General features: G+C 34.6%; 1 protein-coding gene across 2 annotated transcripts in view; it reads left to right on the top strand.

Annotated features, from left to right (window-relative positions):
* The window catches only part of LOC148944252 (putative phosphatidate phosphatase), a 67,786-nt gene extending 45,686 nt beyond the window's left edge, over positions 1-22,100 (top strand). For both annotated transcript variants that reach the window (XM_089100536.1, XM_089100535.1), the window contains exons 5-7: positions 4,869-4,926; positions 17,334-17,510; positions 19,334-22,100. In XM_089100536.1, the coding sequence (XP_088956662.1) occupies positions 4,869-4,926; positions 17,334-17,510; positions 19,334-19,486 (388 nt within the window). In that variant the 3' untranslated portion in view covers positions 19,487-22,100. The remainder of the gene's footprint in view (positions 1-4,868; positions 4,927-17,333; positions 17,511-19,333) is intronic.
* Positions 22,101-23,100: the final 1,000 nt, after the last annotated feature.

Raw genomic sequence — 23,100 nt, forward strand, 5'->3', positions numbered from 1 at the left:
CAATCACTTTCGCCTATTAAAAGGAGTACTATCCCCTTGAATTCCCAATCGAAAGAGCTTTTTTTTAAGTTTTACGACAACGCCTTCTATAAAAAGCCTTATATGCCCCCACGGCATAGCTTAAAACCCTTTCCCTGAGGGTTGTGGGGAGTGTCCTCCTCAAAAACATATTTTCCTATGCGGAGGGGGGACTTGCCCTCCAATCACTTTGGACTATTAAAAAGGGCACTAGCCCTTTGAATTTCCAATCGAATGATACTTTTTTGAAGTTTCTAAGACAACGCCTTCTATAAAAAAATTATATGCCCCCAGTGCATAACTTAAAACCCTTGCCGTGAGGTTTTTGGGGGATTGTCCTCCTCAAAAACATATTTTCTATCTGAAAATCAACTACGCAGAACAAAAAGGCTATCTCAAAATTTCGATTGGATGTGTTTGGGGGAATGATGGGGGTGGGAGGGGGGTTGGCTAGTTGCCCCCCAATCACTTTCGATTATTAAAAAGGGCACTAGAACTCTCCATTTACAATCGAATGAGCCCCCTTTGAAGTTTTTATGACGACCCCTTCCATATGAAGTGCCTCTGGGAAAAGAAAAATAAATAATAATAAATTAATAATAAAACATTGGAGCCGTATGGTCTTTACTATAGGCAACGCTATAGCGTTGCCTCCGATTAGCAGTGTGATAGCACACAGCCTAGTTTCACCCCTGCCATGATACGAAAGTAACGGGTACTCCTGTCAGTTGTCTTCACGCAGCATTCTGTGTCTCTGTAGAAGGCTTTAATGATTCAAATGAGCTCATCAGGAATATCGTAGTATTCGAGAAGATTCCAAAGCGTTTGGCGATCTACCGAGTCGAAAGCTTTCTCGAAGTCTATAAAGACCAAATAAACTTATTGTGCCTTTCATTCGCTTCTTCTAGCAGCATTCTAAGAGTAAAATAAAAGATCAACACAAGACTGGTTTGGCTAAAATCCATGCAGCGTAACCTGAAGACGTTGGTTCGGCCCTTGTTTGATTCTTTTACGCAGTGTAGTCGTAAATAATTTGCTAGGTATTGATACAAGGCTGATACCTTTCCAGTTTTTGAACTTTGTAGCGTCGCCTTTTTTGAATATTCTGACGAGAGTACTTTTTGTCCAATCCTTAGGAATTTCTTCTGTTCTCCAAATTATAGAGAAAAAAGTGGTCCTTACAGTTATGCATGTAGTTACTGAGCATTTAATCATTTCAGCCGCAATTCGGTCTTTCCCAGTGGACTTTCCAGACTTCAGCTTATTAGCCGCCTTTAGTATCTCCCCACTATAGAGTATTTTAATATCGACGGCTAGATATAGAAATGGCGGGTCTGGTCTATCTGAAGGATCAGCAGATGGTGGTCTATTTAACAACTTTTCGAAATGCGTCGCCCAGGCTTCGCTCACTTTATCAGGGTCAGTCATAAATCGTCCAAACTCATCTTTGACGGGTCCATCTGTCTCTGGACGTTTTCCTACGTTCTCATTGGTGATGCGGTACACTGACCGAGAGTCTCTCCCTCTAGCAGCTTCTTCAGCCTTCTGAGCTTTCTGTTCAAGGCTACGGCGTTTATTATTGTGGACGCTCTTCTTTATATCATTATCAAGCATAGCATACTCTAGTTCAAGAGGGTGTCTCGCATCAAGGGAAAGAGGGTTTAGAAGAAATTTCTTCTTGTCAGCCCTCTTCTCGATCAGATCCTACAATTCGACAAGTATCTTTTCATCCTTTGGTGGCTTTCTTATACCAATCGTTTCATAGGCAATATCATTGTATGTTTTTCTGATAGCAGTCCAAGCTGTCTCTGGACTTTCATCTCGCTGTCTTATAGAAACAAAAATCCTTATTGTTCTACTTGTATTTCGTTGTTTATGATGGAAAGGCAGTGTGGTCTTTCTCGCTATTTACCCCAAAAACTATACTCCATTTATGGTTGGGGAGGACCAATGATGGATTCGGCCTTCCCACCCTTACAATATATCTTGCCAGCTGTCGGACTTTTCCTTCCCTTACTATGTTCTCCAGCTAAACACTAACAATTTTCTTTTCGATAGACGAGATTTTCTCTTACAATTCATTTTCACCACTCAGCAAAATTTTTCTGCGACCGACAGCCGGGTTGTGACCGATACTTGTGGTAACATTGCCTTCTTAGAACATCGTCTCTCAGGCTTTATTAGCGTCGTGACGCCAACAAAATAAGCTAAAGGGTTTTCTCGTGTTAAAGGAGATAAGTAATTTTTCTATATGTCAGTTAGAAAACTGTGGTAATTGAGTTTCTTAAATATGGTGGCTCTGAGGTTAGAAATAAGTTACGGAAGATTATGAATATGATTTTTGAAAAGGGGAAGTAACTAGCGGTTTTAGGAAAACCCTAAAACTGTGGTAAATGAGTTTCTTAAATATGGTGGCTCTGAGGTTAGAAATAAGTTACGGAAGATTATGAATATGCTTTTTGAAAAAGGGGAAGCACCTAGTGATTTTACGAAAACCCTTATTAAACCACCGTATAAGAAAGGTGATAAAAGTGAGTGTGGTAATTATCGAAGCATTAGCTTGGTCTCTGTAGGTAACAAATTACTTAGTATTATTATACTATTTAGACTGATAGATGCTATAGACGAAGTGATAAGAGAAGAACAGTGTGGTTCTAGAAAGGGTAGAGGATCTGTCAACCAAATTTTCACTCTTAGGTTCATCATTGAGAAGTGCCTGAGTTATCAAACATTTTTGGTCCTCAGTTTTATAGATTATGAGCAAGTTGTTGATGGAAGAGCTTATTCAAAAATAAGACTTTAGCGAAATCTTATTCTTGTATGGTATACCAGACAAATAGATTAAAGTGATTAGTGCTATGTACGAGAATAACACTGCTGTGGTTAAGGTAGGAAAGGAGGTTAGCAGATGGTTTCATATTAAATCAGGAATTAAGCATGGCTGTGTTCTATCCCCCTTTATATGGATCATTTTGATGGACTTTGTCTTAAGGATTACAGGAAAGGCAATGGGAGAACCCGGAATCAAATGGGGAGGAAAACCTATCCTGGACTTAGATTATGCTGATGATTTAAGCATCCTAGATGAAAGCTTGAGCGAAATGATTGAACTTTAAGAGGTTTTGCGAGTTCAGGGTGCTAAAATAGATTTGAAAATTAATGTTAAGAAGACTAAGTCGCTAAAGCTAGGAATAAGAAGGAAGATGGAAAGGTGACATTGGGTTACGAAAAGATTGATAAGGTGGACAGCTTCACTTACCTTGGTCGTATTATTAGTAAAGACGGTGGGAGCAGTGAAGATGTTAAAAGTAGAATAGCCAAGGCTCAGGGCGTTTTTCAACAGTTGAAAAAGGTTTGCAAGAATAGAAAGATAAGTCTGCAAACTAAGATTAGAATATGGTATGGAAAGCTTACAGTGATGATAGTGGTCAAATATGGTTCTGAAGCTTGGGCGCTCTGAAAAGCGGATGAAGATTTACTAGAATTTCAAAATTTAAGGGAAATTTTGAAAAAAAGATTTATTATATTAAAAGATTTAGAAAAGATATTATATTTGCATCATATTTAGGTATATTTCATTATGATTAACTTAACTTCACTTCTTGAGTGTGGTCGCGATAACACGTAAGTACCAAAGGATCAAATAAGACTGACAGGACACATTAATTAAGCATAACAGAAGATTAAAATTAATTATTTTATGTTTTGTGCGTGGAAATCCATTCGTGGTCAAATCCATTTATTTTCGAAATAACATGTTGTTATTAAAAACTAATCGAGAACACGTCTTTTAATTTTCGATTGCTGTGAGCCGTGATTCGTCCCGTGCTAGATTGCAGCTACCGCTGCAACCATGATATTGGCAAATTATGAAGGGCCGCTGATATCTGCTTCTTTGAGTTAAATCAAGCCAAAAGGAAAAAAAAATCCGAATTATTGTAAGAGTGACACTAAAGCTCAAAACGAACAGAAATTACTCTGTATATGAGAGAGGCTGCCGGCCCTCACGCCTTCCCCCATTCTACTTTAAAGTTTAGTGCTTAAAAAATATAACCAGTTGATGATTGCAAGTGTTTTATTTACCAAATAAATAAACTAGTTCACTCTCAAGTTGTTATGAAAAACTGATCGACTTTTTTATCACATTGCCATTACGTTAAAGCATGGATGAAAAAAAGTAAAACTTTTGTCTACAAATAGCTCAGTTTTTAAAGCGCTGGACCAATGCGCTAAACCCGCTGACTTTTGACCCTTTCCTAAATAGAAATTATGTAGAATTTTGTTTATTATATTTCTTTTTCTCAGATTGCTGGACTGAGCTGAGGCAATGAATAGATGCTATTTGGAAAGTGATTGGAGACGGTGGGTATCCGTGAACAAGTGCTAAATTGAGAGAGGAATTTACGACAATATTTGGGCCAGTTGACGATTGCAAGTGTTTTATTTACCAAATAAATATACTATTTCACTCACAAGGTGTTATGAAAAATTGGTGGAATTTTTATCATATTGCCCTTATGTTAAAGCATGGGTGAAAAAAGTAAAACTTTTGCGTACAAATAGCTCACTTTTTAAAGCGTTGGGCCAATGCGCCAATCCCGCTGACTTTTGACCCTTTCCCAAATAGAAGTTATATAGAATTTTGTTTATTATAATTCTTTTATATTGATTGTAAAAAAAAAGAAAAATTCCACCAACTAACACTAATTATCCTGCGGATCAATAGTCATTAAAGAAATATCCACGTCTGTCTTACCAATCAAATTGCTTACCAAATTCCTTACCAATCTGTGAAAATTGATTGGTAAATTTTATTTTGTAGTATTTATGAGGCTTTTTTTCATTACCAGGCTGTCATTTCCATCGGGTCATGCGTCATTTAGTGCCTACACAATGATGTATTTAGCGGTAAGTTTTTTTTCTTTTCTTTTTTTTCCGGCTGTATTTGTAAGGTGTAACGTTTGACGCTTAATATTATCAATATTTGTTTTTCTTATCAAATTATGTCTTCAAGAAAGAGACTAATTTTGCAAATATTCAAAAATAAATAGAAAATGAACTTTATATATTAATCATCAAAAAACTATTTTATACAGGTCTTATTTCCCCAAGTTTTAGTGAAGAACTTTTTTAGTAGGGATGGTTTGGGGATGGTGCATGGTTTTTGTTTTGTAGAAGTGTGGTTTTTGATTTTTTTTTTTTTTTTGAATAAAAAGAAATTCTTGTTAAAATTGTTTCAAAGGAAAGTAAAGAGCGACATTTAAATCTAAAAGGAGTAAAGACGAAGCCATAAAATTAGTCAAACTGAGAATGAAAAAAATTACGATAAAGGAATAAGTTATACATAGAAAAAAATTAAAATGAATAATAAAATAAAATTGAACAGGAATTATCGCACATAAAGATTGGGTGTTTCTATCCCCTAAACCCCTTAACAGTTAGAATTGTATTTAAAATTTACTGAAAACTAGACGGATTGCCTCAACAATTGCCAATTGAAATTTCAAAAGTTTCATTTAGCAATCTCGTTTTCATGCTTCGAATGAAATGTCATTAAAATAATGTATAAATTAAGTATATCTTCAAAACAGTATAACTAAATTAATTTTCACAAATTGTTTTATTCTAATAAAATTAAACAATAAAGTTGTATGTTAAGTATGGCCCTAGAAGAGTTTATTCTTCGAAAGGAAAATGGCGTTCCTTAAACATGGTCTTAAAACGCGTTTCTATTTAAAACCACTTATTCTCAGTTTCATTATGCAATTAGTGTTGTTGCTTTCAAAGTCCACTATATATGCCAGCTATTGCTGTGTTACTGTGCCTCAAAGCATAAAACCAAACCCAACTTGTATTGTTATTTCTAAAAATTCAGAATTTTTGCGGTTATTTTGCCTCAGAACATAACACCTGTTGTTTTTTGCGATATATGTGATGGTGAGAACAACGGAAAAATGTTTTTCAGTAAGCGACTGCCATATAAATCATTTAAAAATCTGTCTTATCAAACGAACAATAATTATATATAGGCCTATACTATCTTTATTTATGAGTAATAACTGTGTATATATGTATGTTCTCGAGAACGGCTCCATATTTTTTCGCGAAAAATTGGTATCTTGAGATATACTCGCATAAAAAACAATCTAGATAGGTCAGAAGTCTGAGAAAATTTGTTAAGAGCCTTAATTTTGGTTTCTGCAAATAACGCCATATACTATGTTAGTACATCATATAAGCATTTTTTATGACATCATTTAAGCATTTTCTTATATGATGCTATGCATAGCGTAAATAAGATTGTTGAGTTTCCAACGCATCAGTTATTTTTACAATATAACGTTTGTTGGAAGGTCGACAAAAAGAAAATTTGCTGTTGCACTTACTATAAATGATGATTCTTTGGAATCAACACCTGAATTATCAAACCTGATAAGACTCGAAATTAGACAAACTGGACCATCAATTGCAACAACACCAGTACGTGCAGCTAAAGCAAAGGCCATTGTTAAATGGTCTGAAGTAATCAAAATCCAAAAACGTGACAAAAATTGAAATGAAGAGCAAAGACATGGGCGGTTAGAAGATATGCGAAGACGACAGTTAGAGCGTGTTAAAAATGAAAATGAAGAGCAATGACACATGCGGTAAGACGAAATGTGACACCGAGCAAGTGAGCGAGTCAAAAATGAAAATGAAGAGCAAAGACAGGCGCAATTAGATGACATGCGACACCGAGCTTGTGAGCTAGTCAAAAATGAAAATAAAGAGCAAAGACACACGCGGTTAGAAGACATTTGACATCGAAGATGTGAGCGAGTCAATGAAAATCAACCTGGACAGTGAGAATCAAAACGTGTCTAAATTGGAAATGATAGCGATGGGATTTTGACATGGATAAGGTCTTCAATGCCTACCATACCTTTGTAAAAAAAAACAACAAAGGTTCCGCGATATGTATTTCTTAATGACGAAATACAAGCCGAGGTAAAACGTACCAAACAAATTGAAAATGATAGTTATGACGATTGGGTCTTGGATCTTGACATGGATAAGGTCATTAATGTCTACCGTACCTTTGAAAATCAAAAACCACAACTAGATAAATCTTTGGAAGACAAAGAAGTTTCTGTCACACCACCTGAACAATTAAAAGAAACAAAGGTTTGGCAATATGTCTTTCATAATATCAAAAGAAAAGCTGAGGCAAAAGAAGAAGTTTTTGTCCCACCACCTGAACAATTAAAAGAAGCAAATTTTTGGCGACATGTCTTTCATAATGACAAAAGACAAGCCGAGGCAAAAGTTAAAGGTCCAATAAACAAAGGTAATTTTACAAAGGCACTACTTCTAATTTAAGGTCCATTTGGACGTCATGACACCAAGAAAAGGTGCAAATTGTCTGCATTTAGAAGACAGTAAGAATCCATAAATTGAAGCATGCCGAGTGCCGGGGCCCATATATATATATATATATATATATATATATATATATATATATATATATATATATATATATATATATATATATATATATATATTTATATGTATGTATGTATAAATTTATTGCCCATCATAAATGTAAAATACAACACTGATGGAGTATAAAGAAAGAAAATAAAAAAAAAATAAATTCTGACAAATACAAACAGAACCAAAACAGAGAAGAACGGACAAGAAAAAAAAATTACAAATAGAGGCAATTATATGTAAGAACAAACCTATTATCAAAGACGGACAATTTCAGAGGTGCTTTCGCCAATAATCTGCCTCCGATATCTCTCATTTCTTTTCTGTACTGCGGACGCTGGACTTTTAACTCCATACCGCAAGGATAGTGAGCTGTTATTAGTCCAGAGAGGCAGCCTTAGCAAATATTTCGCATACTTGTAGAAACACTTCCATATCCCTAATATCTGAAGCAGTAAGAAAAGACCAAAATGGTGCAAGGGCAAGTAGATGCGGAACAGCAAATGTATTATAAACGCTAGCTAAGATACGGCGGTTAAATTTAAACTTTAACGCAACTAGTAAACTACTAGCTTTTCTGGCAAAAAAAATTTTCAAAAGTTGACACGTGGCGCGAAGATTTGACCCAATCGGTACACCAAGATACGTCAGTGTATCTTGTGCTTTAATAACATGTTCACCTAATTGAACATTTGTCGGGCAATCTGAACGGCGATTGAACACCAGGAACTCAGTCTTACTCTCATTAAATCAAAGACCTATACGTTTATACTCCCTATCGAAAATTCCAAAATTTTCCTCAATTCCAAAGGCTATTCTACTAACAACAAGGATGTCATCAGCATAGTTAACTAGCGAAACATTAATACCATAAAATATATATATGGTTAGAACGCTCTGTTGTGACACAATGATATTATCATTAAACAGGGGGGGGGGGGAGAAGTAAACGTGCCCGTTCTAATGCTCTTTTTTACTGGAATTGAAGGAGTGAGTTCCACCGCACTAGGTGAGATGGTAACCTTAACTTTTGCATTTAGCTTTTTATACATATCACGTATCGATTTGATGACAGAAATATTGACTCCATGCTTATAAGCAGTCAAGAAGATATTTGGATGTATACCCGTGTCGAAAGCTCTAGATACGTCTAACCCGGCAATATATACCAGCTCATTATTTTCATGAGCATGTAGAAGTAAATTAGCAATCACATGGTGAGCATGGTCACGGCCTACTTCTTTCTTGAAGCCGAATTGGTTATCCGGTGTATAACACTTATCAGATGTCTCGTCAATAATTAGTAACTCGAAAACTTTGAATAAAACCAGTGACACTGTAATTGGTCTAAAAGAAGAACATTGGTCATTGGGCTTTCCCCTCTTTAATACCGGGGTTATTACACCAGTAATAAGTACATCAGGAACTATACCGCTACAGAATATTATCTGAAAGAGTAAGGTCATACGCTCAAGCAGAAGAGAAGACCCACATCTTAGATGCTGTACACAGAGGCAATCAACATCACAAGAATTTTTATTTTGTAGCTTAAAAATGCACTCTGTAACCGCAGATCGAGTAACAATAAAACTGACCTCAACAATTAATTGACCCAGGCAACCATTAAGTTGTCATTCGTTTCGATATGACATTGATAGGTCAAGCTCAAAAAACTCACTTTTAAAGTAATCAATACCATACTGGTCACTCGTAATTTTGACAGTGTTTTAGGCTTTTGAATTATCTCTTTTAAGCAGTTTTCGTACAAAATTAGGTTCACTTGTGGTTTTACTTGATAGTTCAGCTACTGATTTAGCCTGGTGTTGCCTAAGTACTTTCGTAAAATGTCGCTTTGTTTTCTGACGAATTTCATTTATCAAACCTTGCCGTGGCAAGGTTTGATAACACTCCTTCCAGACATGAAACCAGAATTTTGATTTAGCACAAGAATCAACGAGATCAGGGTTGTCTGACCAACCAAGCTTTTCAGTTCCAAGACGTACTCTTCTTATGGGTAAACTAGCACGCTCGGCAGAGCGTAGAGCTTGAACGATCACTGCACAGTAAATATTCAGCAATATTTGCTTCTCTGCAAAGGTTAATAGTTTTTTTGGGAAAGTAGATGAAACGGCACTGTGATCTTTTTCAAAATAGAATCACTAACAACCCAGAACATAAACATATCTGCACAAGCCCAATCAGTGGTTTCATGCCATTTACTATCATTGTCTGGACTTGGACCGCTCGGTGCAATAAGTTGAACAGGGAATATATTACTGATATGGTCCGAGACTTGGAAATATGGTCAGAGATATATCTATATATATATATATATATATATATATATATATATATATATATATATATATATATATATATATATATATATATATATATATATATATATATATATATATATCTGCGATATTTTTGAAAATTTGCACACTAACATTTTGCGGTGTAAAAATGTAATCTAAATTAGATCGGGACTTTGGGAAAATTAGTTTTCCACTCCCAATTGTCTTAATATTTTTCATAAATGGTCTGCTGACCGAAATTAGAGATCCCTGAAGGATGAAAGCCTTGAACTTAAGTAGGAGAAGTTTCAAAACGTAATTCCTTTATTGACGAATCAGTTGATTTCAAGCTTATAGCGATAAAAATTTTAGACATTTCCGTTTGAATAGCCGTGAAATGAATCTCGGATTCTTCAGTGCTTCGCATTAAATGCTACGCATTGCGGCAGAAAAATTCAGAAATAGTTTGTATAGTAAGGGTTCGCCGATGACAGTTGTTCGTTTAATAAGATAAATGTTTGTTTTCCGGTGTGAAAAAACAATCTAGGTAGTTCACATGAATGACGTCAGAAATACCCAGACGTGACCCTCGTGGTTTTCCTCTCTACAGCTAATAAGATAGAATTAAACTACAGATGTTTTGCAAAAGACGTAGAAAAAAGAAAATTATCTTTTTGTTGCTATTATTTTCCATGACCACACTGCCTTTTCTATGACGAAATCAATAAGAATTCCAAATAGGGATAGGTCCTTTTATTAGACAGTGAAATGAAAATATAAAACAAAGACTCTAAATATTGAAGACTCTAAAGACTAAAAATAACAAAGACTCTAAAGACTCTAAATATTTCGATGACGCAGTCGGTCATCATCATCAGTAGAGTTACTCTACTGATGATGATGACCGACTGTGTCATCGAAATATTTAGAGTCTTTGTTTTATATTTTCATTTCACTGTCTAATAAAAGGACCTATCCCTATTTGGAATTCTTATTGATTTCGTCTTTTTGTTCATCAAGTGAAGCATGGTCCCTTAGTACTAATCATTCAAGTACACCACTATGCCTTGTATTATCATTCATAAATGTCACATAACCACTCATGAACACATATTTTCCTGTCCTAAAATGTATAATGTATTCCCTATCTTGAAATTAATAGGCCTATTTGAACGAGTATGTAACCTTTCGCCCTTAAAAATAAATATGTTTAATTGTACTTTCTTACAAGTCACTCTCCGTAATACAAAGAATTCCTAAAAAAAAATAAGCCTACTGGAGCCTACTTGTGCGTTCGCTGTAAAGGTAAAAGATCTATAATGACTTGATCAAAGTCTCCTTGGCTGCAGATATGTTACCGTGAATGTCTTAAATTTCGTTCATGTCGACATTCACCGGTTAAAGTCCGAAATTCCTTTTTCTCTGCTTAGATTCAGTTAGCTTTGCGAGTCAGCTTTTTCAGTCTTATGCAAGCTACAATGGTAAAAGTTTAATTTAGGTTATGTTAGATTAGTTACGTTAGATAAGCTTAAATTTGGTTATAAATATCAGAAAGGGGTGAAAAACCTAAGCTAACCCAACCTAACTTGTCATCATCAAACCTTGCATTAAATTAAGAAAGTTGACTAGTAACGCTGACAAAATCCAAGGAGAAAAAAAAAGGTATTTCGGACATTCACCGGTGAATATCGACAGTCATGAATTTCAAACATTCACGATAACAGATACATACCTACCAAATTGCAAGCGAATCTGTAATCTCCAGTGGAGAAGGCAGGCTCAGAAGTGGCGACACCTAAGAAAATCTAGTCTCTTTGTCCTTTTGGATTAAGTTTCTTATCCTAAAATTTCAGTCGCTTTGGTGAAAAGAGTATCTCTATTATTATCTAAGCATTTTGGGATGAGGATTCAGTTCAAGGGCCCTTGGGCCTATTTTGCTCCTCCAATCAAACATATTTAAGTTCGCATGAATCCGCTTTAAAAAAGGATCGACATATCTAAATTCCTGCTAAAAGCTCACAGGGAGAGGAGGAGGGTATGGTGCTGAAGGCACAACTGACCAACTATGTGCCTCAAAATATACAGACTGAATTCATTGCAAGTTTTGATCATGGTTGAAAGAACGAGTTTAAAGAAAGTGCAACCTGCCTACGTTCCTTCTAGAAGGTTGATGGAGGAAGGGTCTGTTGGAAGGGCCACTGGCTCACTGGTTTTCCAATCATACATATTGGATATTCTTTGTTTTACTCCTGTTCCAATAAAGTGCAGCCTGACTACTGAAATCTTTCCAAAATATAGTATCTTACTCATCAATCCGTATCTTAATCACCTTCCAAAAAAACTACTGGGGTTAAACCCTTAACATTTTCTGAAAACAAACTGAAATTAGAGGCATAGAAAAAAACAAAACACAACAAGCCAATGTGTTGTTCCCGCCCCTCCAGATCACCTCCCCCGAATATTTACATCTATGATTCGCCCAATTCTTGAATATGCAGCTCGTGTATGGCATTTTGGGCTGACGGCTGAGCAAAGCGCCAGACTCGAAAGAGCTCAGAAAAGAGCTCTAAAGATAGTATCGAAGCAGGCAGAAATACCGTATGAAGAGCTGCTGACAGAGTCTAAAATGCAAACTTTGAAAAAAAGAAGAGAGAAACTCTGCATGGATTTCGGAAGAATATCTCTACACCCAATCCACAAACCCCTCCCCCCCCCCTCAATCCACAACAAAACGACTCTCGTGCAGGGTTGCAGTGCCAGTTGAGAAACTTCAGCCGGTACGCTGTGCCCATCGGCGGTTAGCAAAATATTATATACCTAGTTTTGTAAATATTTATGACGAAATCAGGAGGATTGATTAGTGTTCTTTTTTTTCTTTTTTTTTAATATACGCTTTTTAATGTGACTATACCAAAGAAACTTGGCATTGCCATGAAGATTTTGGCGAAAATAAAAGTTTATATATCTATCTATCTATCTAAAGACAATTAGAATGCATATAGATCGAACAGAAAATACCACTCGTAAAGACTGGGCTGACCCCTTCCCCCCTAAAGGTTAGTATATTATAGCACCTAATTGGAAACTAAACAGATCAGTTCAAAAATTGCCAATTGACCTTGTGAAAAATAGTGTCGTGAATTATCCAAATCTGGGAAAGAAACGGAACTAAAAAGGAATATAAGTGTCATTTTAAAATAGTAGAGCTAGATTAACTGCCATAAATGTTTCTTTCGAAGAAATCGTGAGTTTTTTCCTCGAACCTGAATTTAATCTTTTTCTTGACGTTTTGAAAAAAAACTTCTATAAATATGCTCTGTTTTAACTTATTTGTCCTCAAAGAAGAAAATTGACTTCATTTTGGTTCAGCGCAGCCATGTGGAATTAGTTCTTTTGTCTCCCTTTTCCTCGCAACTTGACATCGTCCGAAGCTGTCTTAACAACTACCTCCCAAGTCCTGTTAATCAAAAGACCTTCTAAACTTCTCAGGACATGACTCGAGTGCTGTCCTCTGTCTTTAATGTCTCATAAGGCTGGGAGGGACCCAGTGCTAAACATCACAAAGGCTGTCAGAATTTTATTCAAAAAAAAATTGTTTTTAATGATATATGTGATGGTAAGAACAACATAAAAATCTCTATCAGTAATCTCTTAACTAGATTTACTAATTTACTAATCTATAGATTTACTAATCTATCTTATCAAACGAGCAATAATTATATGTAGGCTATTGGGGTGGAGGAGGAGCGTGCGTAGCTGTGTTGGCCTCAGGCGGCTTGGTGCTGCGGTGAGTTGTTAGTAGTAGTATTAGTATGTATACATATTATATATATATATATATATATATATATATATATATATATATATATATATATATATATATATATATATATATATATATATATATATATATATATATATATATATATATATATATATATATATATATATATATATATATATATATATATATATATATATATATATATATATATATATATATATATATATATATATATATATATATATATATATATATATATATATATATATATATATATATATATATATATATATATATATATATATATATATATATGTGTTATATATATATATATATGTTATATATATATATATATATGTTTACTAATGGCTGTGAGGAAATGAAAGGAGGGGACTCATCTCGTCTAGAATCAATTGAATGGAAACATCTTGCATTTCTCTAAGCCTTTATGCCCTGTCACATTAGAGTCAAACTTGGGGCTAAAATTAAAGGTACGCGCGACTACAGCGCCAATAGTGCATCTAGTTTGTAATTAGGTGGGTTTAGCAATGTTCAACTTTCAACCTTAAACTTAATGATTTAGTTAAACTTAATTATCAAGTTTAAGAGTGAATATTTACGGCATATTTTCATTAAATTAGAAAGGGTGAAAGCTTGTAACAGAATGTTTTCATATCTATATGATGAATCTGTTGGAAAACGCGAATATGTAGTGTTATTGGACTATAGTTGAATATATATTTGCATCCAAGTATGGTATAATTGGGTTGAAAAAGATGGGTGTAGTTGGCCAATTTTTGCTTCTCTAGTACAAGCTTGAAGTTAAAACCTAGAAAACAACACGTATCATAAATTTTGGCTTTTTTCAACAGGTCTGACTACATTGTACCGGGGACCTTAAAGCCTAAAACGACCAATGGATACTTGAGGGCCGTTAACCATACACTGAGCTTGCTATCCAAAACAGTGAATTCTGTCTATTTTTGGTGGCGTATCCATAGTGTAGGACATAGTTTGATGGCTAATTAAATATAGCGTGTAGGTTGCATTGGCGGTTATTACCGACAGTAAAACAAAAATGTCCTGGACAATTGATTCTGAAAATAATAATCAAAGTTGTTTGTTATAAACTAAATAATTATTTAATATACAAATGGAATTAGCGGCAATTTATTGTAGAAAATTATAAAAACATCAATCCAGTAAAAAGGGGTGAATTGTTTAATAGTAAAACTCAACTAGCCCAGCATTCGGCCAATGCATTTCGATCAAAAAAATTAAGTCAAACAAAACTCAAACCACATCTTTCCACGTTGCAAATTTATTCAAGGAAAATCTAAATCAGGATAAATCTCCCCAAACAAATTTCAAATGACAAGAATAGTTCAGTTCCTCTAAAGTGTGATTCAGCCAAGCTCAACTCTCACGTACTCAAGATAATTTTAATTGAACATAAAGCTAAATTAAGAATAGGCTTATTAATAAGAGTCAATGAACTCAATTCTCAGAAATCTTGTCCGTGCAAAAAACTAAACAGTAATGCAGTTGATTTTTTTTTTTTTTGAAATAGTACAATTTGTGGGTTTTACTGAAGTCTTTTGTCATTATTTCGTGCATTTTGTGTTGGTTAAGTTTCACTTTGGTTGATTGCTGAGGTAGTTTTAGGCTTACTGGTATAACTTTTGCTTGAATCTTGAGCCTTAGTTGTAAAGGGAATGTTTAAACCTGATAAAAGAGGACTCTTCGCAATTCACCGTGGTTTAATGTGATTTCAAAACTGCTAGTACCTCTAAACAGTGAAATATAGGTCATGAGAACTGGAAAACTCAAAAACCGCTTAATTTTGAGCTTTCAAAATATGGATTGTAGTGAAGCTCTATTTTCCTTCAATCGAAAATCTGTTAAAGTGGGAATATTCTTGTGTTTTTAAGATGTTTTTTGTTTATAATAATTTAGTTAGAGCTAGAACGTCGTATGCCGAGAACAGACTATTTAGAAAATGGGACACAAATATACCTTTTGTCAATTTTGGTAAAAGTAAGCTTTTTATCTTCAAATTTTTATCTTCAAATTTAAAAAGTGACTGAAGTTTCCCCTCAATTTACCTTACTTTTTGAGATAGCTAGGTGTATTGGCTGCACAATAACAAAGAAATTGGTTCTTTGTTATTCTTCTTCTCCAGCTTTAACTTATTCAGAGGAAATGCCAACCGTACTGTAAGAAAATGCCAACCTGAAATGGCTCACTAATTTATATCCTATCAAAACAAGAGAAAGTATAGAATTGAGCCAGTTCACTAGTTTTTTGGAAGATATAGCCAAATTGCATGAAATAAAGTAGCGTTGAGTAGAAAGCGATGGTACTTGCAGTGATGAACTCTCTATCCCCTTTAAAGAAAACAACGAACGGAATCTACTTTATTCTGAAAATCATATGCCCTACCCCCACCATCAGGCCCGGATTTACCAATAGGGGGCGAACAATGCTAGAGGGCGCAATAGATTATCACTTAGTTATTTTGTTTTTTGTTAACCAAAGCTTGACTAATGTGATTTATCGTCGAAGTGCCAGATGCACTCCGCCGCCGCCCTGCCTATTCACAGAAAACGATTTTAAAACAATACAGGAATTCAGTGGCCACATTTGAACTAAAGTCAACTTGGTAGACTGTGATGAAAAACTTGAGAGCCATGGCTAATTGGTGTAAAGCCAAGAAACATAGTCTCAGTGAGAGGCAAAGCTGGCATAACCCTTTTTCAGAATTGTATAAAAGTGATGTCTTTTCACTTGTTGATAGATAGTATATAATCCATCCTAGGGAAGAACTAAGGTAGATAGGCATGAAGCAAGGTCAATTCAAATAGTCTATCAGTTCTATGAGCCATTTGAAGGCAATTGGAGATCCCCAAATAAAAGGTTTTCTAAGATTTATGACTGACCTTGTCCACAGGACTTTTAGGACAGGTGCCCACATGATAGATGTCTCCCAAGAATGGGAGCTGAGAGTTCGGTATCTCCTCTCTCATTCATTACTTTTGGCTCATCAGTTGCGTTATGTTCATTGCTTCCACTAGCCCCAAATTTTCGGGGATTTCCTCAAAAATCTCGTAAAAACAGCGGCAAAAACGCTTGGGCCTTGAAGCGACAAATCTTCAAATCCGGTCCTGTCCACCATAGGTACAAGGGTTTATGAAAAAAACCAGGATTTATGAATTATGTGTGTTTTCTTTGATTTTAAATGAACACTTGTACTTCAAAAGAGGAAAACTGCTATGCCATGTAATTGGCGTGGAAAACCTTTATCAGGACTAATTTGTTCCCAAGTCTACTAATATTATGTCTTTGCATGTTTTGCAGAATTTATCGTAAAGATAGGAATATTCATGTTTCAAGCTTTCATATGTTCGAATTTTAAAAAATTACGCCTTGTATCTTTACTCCGATTTGTCAGCCAAGACAATTTACGCTTGAAAGCTGAACTTTTCTCAACCCAACAATTAGGAACGGGATATATAGTGTGACTATAATGTCAATCAGGTATTAAACTGAGCTCTGACAGGAGTTGAAATGGATTTTTGTCGCCAGATTTCACGTCGCCTGCAAAAAAAAGTTTTAGTTTCGGTTCATTTCCTTAAATGTTTCAAAGTATTTTCATTTTTATGAAAGTAATACTTGAAATGCTCAGAAGCACTGCTTCTGAGTCTAAAAAGTTTTCACAACACAAATTTTCATTATTTCTTTTACATTTCTTCTTTCTTTTCCAGATTTATTTGCAAGCTCGAATGACTTGGAAGGGCTCAAAATTTCTGCGACCTGTATTTCAAGCCGTAGCTTTATTTCTATTTTGGTTCACTGCCTTATCCAGAGTGTCAGATTATAAGCACCATTGGAGTGACGTTTTGGCTGGTGCTGCACTTGGAATTACCATTGCCACTTTAACTGTAAGAGATTCTCCAGTTCCATAAGATAGACAACATGAAATTTTACTATCCCATTCACCCTTTACGTATCACTATACCGTCCCTTTTCTCTCTCTCTCTCTCACTCCCCCCCCCCCTCTCTCTCTCTCTCTCTCTCTCTCTCTCTCTCTCTCTCTCTCTCTCTCTCTCTCTCTCTCTCTCTCTCTCTCTCTCTCTCTCTCTCTCTCCCTCTGTAATTTCTTAAACCACATTGGCCTGCCATAATATAAAGAAGAAACGATCAAAAATGAGGTTTTTTTAAAGCCAAACCAAATACTGAAAAAAAAACACACACACACACACACAACACGAGTCTTTCGAGAGGACAACCGCCTCTCTTCTTCAGCATGAACAAAAAAAAAAATATATTTAAGGAAAATGCCAAAAAAGACAAAGAAAAAAACCAATGAAAAAAAATTTAAAAGATGTATAAAATTCCATAAAAGCCAAAATTAGGAAAAATCTTGGCAACAAGCCAAAATTTTGGTTTTATTGAATTTTATACATCTTTTTGGTTTTTTCATTGTTTTTTTTCACTTTGGCTTTCCGCATTTGCTTTTGGTTTTTCCTTTGTCTTTTTTTACATTTTCCTTAAATGTATTTTTGTGTTAGCGCAGAAGAGAGGAGTTTGTCATTTCGAAATATTCGCTTTGTGTGTGTTTTTTTTTCAGTACTTTCCTTTGGCTTTAAAAAAAAACCCACTTTTGATCGTTTCTTCTTTATACTCTCCCTTTTTTTTTCTCTTGTCTCCTAAGGAAGGAAAGAAAGAAATAGACGATTTGAAATATCCCCCTCTCCTTTAGCGCTTATAAATTAATTCGCCCCCACCCTTTAATTTCTCCCTCTCTCTCTCTTTCTGCCCCTTCTTAATCCTCTCATTTATAGGTGAGAGTAATGATTTTATTATCAACGGGGGTTTGCCAGCCCCTTGTTGTATCTCCCTCTTCTTAAGTTAAAATATATTTTGCATAACTTAAAAACAAGAGAAAATGTGCGGGTTTTTATCTATAATATCTAATAGAATGTTCCTTTTTTCGTGCACTAAACATACATCTAAACTATTCAAGGTATAATCGTGAAGTTTTAGCTGAATTATGAACTAAGACAATGGTTATAAACTATAGAATTACCCCCCCCCCCCCAAAAAAAAAGAGAAGACACTGAAAAAATTCAGAATATTATTCAGAACAAATGGTGGGAGTTGCCAGAAAGGGAATTGGTCATTACCTGAATGAGACGAGCAAGGCCGTACCCAGAGGGGGGGGGGGAGGCTAGAGGGGTTTGAACCCCCCACTAAATGTTTGTCTGACTCCTAAACACATAACAAAAATGGATTTAAACAAATTTTGTATGCGTTTTTTGAGGTTTTTTTTTGTGTAAACCCCTCTCCCGAAAATTTTTTGGAGTAAACCCCCCCCCCCCCCGAAAAAAATCCTAGGTACGGCCTTGGAGACTAGTGCATATTTGTTATAGCTGAAGTCCCGATTATTTTACGATGGAAAGGAGGAAACTATGCGAAGGCCAAATGAGCCTGCACTGCCCAAGCAAAGCGAAGGTATGTCGCGTTTTTATGGGAATTTTGTTCTTTATTTTTTCGACTCTTTAATTTTGTTTAATGGTGTACTTAAAACGTATCAGTTAACAACTTTATTTGCATAAAAATTAATTTAATTGCCTGAAAACATAATAAGCGGACAAGTCTAAATACTCCTTGCGTTTAATGTATGTAATTAAGTTAGCAAGTATAATTTTCTCCTGAAGTTTGAGGGAATTGCGTTTTATCCTCTTCTATTTGTCTTTTTCAGGCTTTATATGTATCCCACCTTTTCAAATGTGTGCCTGAAGATAGACTATTAGCTGGTGACACAAAAATGGACCAGCTTAACGGAATGAGGTCAGCGGCCACCAGTTCAGAATTTTCCCCTATGAAATCAGCGATTGTAGACAATATTGCGTGACTTCAGTCCTTCATTGTACGCCAACGTAAACCGGTGAATGACCCAGTTATATTCTGAGGCATAATTATTGTTGTTTATTATATGTATTTTATCGTCTTTACTAGCCCATCCGTGAAGTTAAACAGTGTTTCTATTTAAGTTTTGTTTTGGGAAAGATAAATTGGAAAGTCAACGTATACTGCCGCGTAATGCACTTTTTGAATAGATTCTTACAGAAAGAGAATTGTTTTTATAGGAAATGTAAATAAATGTATATGTTCCCTTTTTTTTTTTTTTTTTTGTCACCAACAGTGGGTAAATAAACGCGCAATTTCTCTTTTCTGGTCAAAAAAGGGAAGTTTCTATCTTATTTAGAATTTTTTTCAATTTTCGTGTAACTACCACATATCAGCTTTCTTTCTAATTTTTTTGAAAAGAAGAAGAAAACGGTTTTTTTATTCCATTTTTCTATCTTTCGTATCTTTTCTAAATTGGAAATGCGTATATTCCCATTGGAGCATAAGTAATAAGATGGTACTTAGAGAAGAAAAATAACATGTCGTGCAATCTGGCGTCGCTCTTCAGAACTAATTGCTATACCGGCAGACAAGGTATATTAGCAGAGACAAATAAAAGAGTTTAAGTGAACATACAAGCATATGATGTTTTGCAATCCTCAAATTCTTATAAATAATTTTTGAAACCGCACTGCCAATGCATGACGCACGAAAAACGAAAAAATAAATTAAAAAAAAAACATAGAGGCTATTTTTTGGTTTTACAGTATGTATATTATATATATCACTTGAGCACTGAAGACGGTTTAGCACTGAAATTCGCCGAAATATATGCTTTGCTTTGTTTATTCATTTTTTTTTACGTTAAATTTTTCAAAAATAATAAGCTTTTTTAATATTTGAAATTATTTTTCTCAATCTAAGTATATGTTTGATGTCACTTTCGTCTTACGTTGCTTCAAACATTTGACGTTAAGCATAGATATACCCAATCACAAATTGAAAAATACTTCAAGAGGAATAAACTCAGTTTTGTCTCCCATTTTGTAATAAAACTGTATCAGTTTTAAAACTTTATATTTATAAGTTTCTCATTCAAACGCCATTTCAAGTACCTAAAGGTTTTTTTGAAAAAAAAAAATGGATAAATTATTTTATAAACAGCAATTAGAGCGTTATTGGTCGTTTTTTTTTATTTTCTTTTACATCAAGATGGGGGGGGGGGTATTGAAAGCATCTTACCATATATAGTGCTTGTTCCTTCCGTCTCAGTTGCTACTTGCCATTTTTACTCAGCGGATGGAAACAAAATTGTTTACTTAACACAAATTTTGTACCAACAATTCGCTGTAATTGGATGTAATTGAGTTAATTCGCAGCAATTAATTGGATGAGAAATTTTTGAAAACGGACCTATAAGTGAAATCACTATTTTAACGAAAAACAAAAACAGATCTCCCATCTAGCGTTACTCTTAAGAACTAGTTGACATAGCAGTAAACTATGTACTTCTTCAATTATCCCCTAATTTTTCAGGTTTCCTCCAAATAACTTGAATTTTCCGAAATTTACCCTAAAATTAATGTTTTTAAGTACATAATGTTAACACAGAATACATATCGTTAATTTTCGGGGGATTTTTGAGAACTATGTTTTCTTTTTGGGGAAATTCATTGAAAACTTGAAAGACTCGGAAATAGGCTAGTGGAAACCACAGATACTATATAGCAGAAATAATGAAAATATTGGTAAATAATATTGTTTTACTAATCGTCATTTTTTATTGAAAACAAGCTTGGTGCAAATATTAGTATTAAAATTTTGAAGTCTAGACAATGTTAGATATCATATTTGTCAGATACTAGCACCGAAAAGTCAGCATCGAGCTTATACGTGGTGGCACAACGAATCTGTTTTCTCTTTTTATCATATTTTTAAGTCGGATTTCTGAAGGGGGCATTTATATATGAGGTTTAAGTACGATTGTCCGATGCGTCACGTATATACTTAGCTTATAGTTAAAATATTTTAGGAATGCACTTTGATTACCTCTGTGCTAAACAGAGCTTATTAGAATTAATTGAAATGACTTACTCAATAAGCATAATTATTGTGCTCTATTGAACATGGTTTGAACATAAAAAAATTTCTTAAAAAAAAAAAAAAAAAAAAAAAAAAAAAAAAAACTCCGAAGAACCTTTGAATCTAAAGGAAAATATTGTAAGCTTATCCTAAAACGCTTTGGAACATGACTCAATAATTTTGATTCATTATTGAGCACCAAAGAAAAAAAATTAATTAATTAGAGTAAGCACAATTTAACGTGGGTTCACGAAACTGTTGTTTTCACGAAGAGAGACTAAACTTGTTAATTAAGAATATACTGTTTTTTCACCAAGATTGATTGAGACTTGCTTTGGTTTATTGTTTAATTTTGGTTAATTTGAATTGGTTAACAAAACCAACTTAGTTTGATTAATTCGAATTGGTTTATGCTACTGTAAGGGAGTGTGTCCACCAATGGATGTTTAAAAAGAAATCAAGAAGGAAGTATTACAGGGCTACAATATAAGTATTTGAATGGCTATGTTTTTGAAAGCAGGCATAGGTCGAAACATCATTTAAGTATGCTGAAAAACGAAACCTAGTGGTGTCTTTGACAGATGTTATGTTTATTTTCATATTTTTATCATACTAACCATGTCTATTTCTGACAGTCAAATCACCCACTTTGCTCTGTTAAAAGATTTTTTATTTTATTGCGTGAAGTATGTAATGTTTTTTATCTTCACCTACCTACAAGGTAAAGGGCAATAAGCTGGGGGAGGGAGGAATTCAGGTCGTCCCTAGCTATCATTCAATCAGATGTTGTTTATGGTTGTTCTTTTAACATTGTCTATATTTAATTTGAATGTTTTTGTTTCTTTTTAAGTTCGCCCTCACCTGTTCGTTTTTAAAAGTGCCTAAAAAGAAAGCTTGTGTTTCTTCTAAAGACAATATTCCGGTCTGAAAATTAAATCTTTCAATTTTGATATAGTAGAGAAGCAAACCGAATAATTGCCCAAAAGGAGACTTTTTCTTAGTTGGTCTAAGAAAAATTCGCTTAACGCAAAAAAATTCGACTTCTGTCAGAATGTAACTTAAGAGCTAAATTCTGTCTCAAATTTGTTGCTCAATTAAAGCTCAAGCGGAAAAAGATAAATTATGTCAAGTAAAAGCCATGTCAAGTTAATCGTCATGTCATGTCATCAAGTCATGTCATCCATGTCATGTCAAGTTATGTCAAGTTAATCGACGTGGTTATTCAAATCCTAGCAGTCATGCTGGATTAAAAGCGGAACTCCTAAGTCTTCCACCATTTTTCGGACAAAACTCATTTGAAGACCTATCTGAAAACAATACTAAAAGTTTATTTTAGCCATTGCGTGAGAAAGAAATTTAAAAATTTTTTAGCAATATTTTACCGTCCGGAGAAGCAAATTTTTCGAATTTTATCCGAAGTTTTTCTTCCGTTTATGTAAAACTCTGCTGCCGAATCCAATCCAAACTCGACTCCTAATCTAATAGCTGGACATCAGAATACATTTTCATGATCTAATTCTCTGCATGAATCGATTC

This window comes from Artemia sp. Qi Xiang Cuo, chromosome 14 (genome assembly GCF_049724085.1).
Source record: "Artemia sp. Qi Xiang Cuo chromosome 14, ASM4972408v1, whole genome shotgun sequence".
Classification (NCBI taxonomy): Eukaryota; Metazoa; Arthropoda; class Branchiopoda; order Anostraca; family Artemiidae; genus Artemia; species Artemia sp. Qi Xiang Cuo.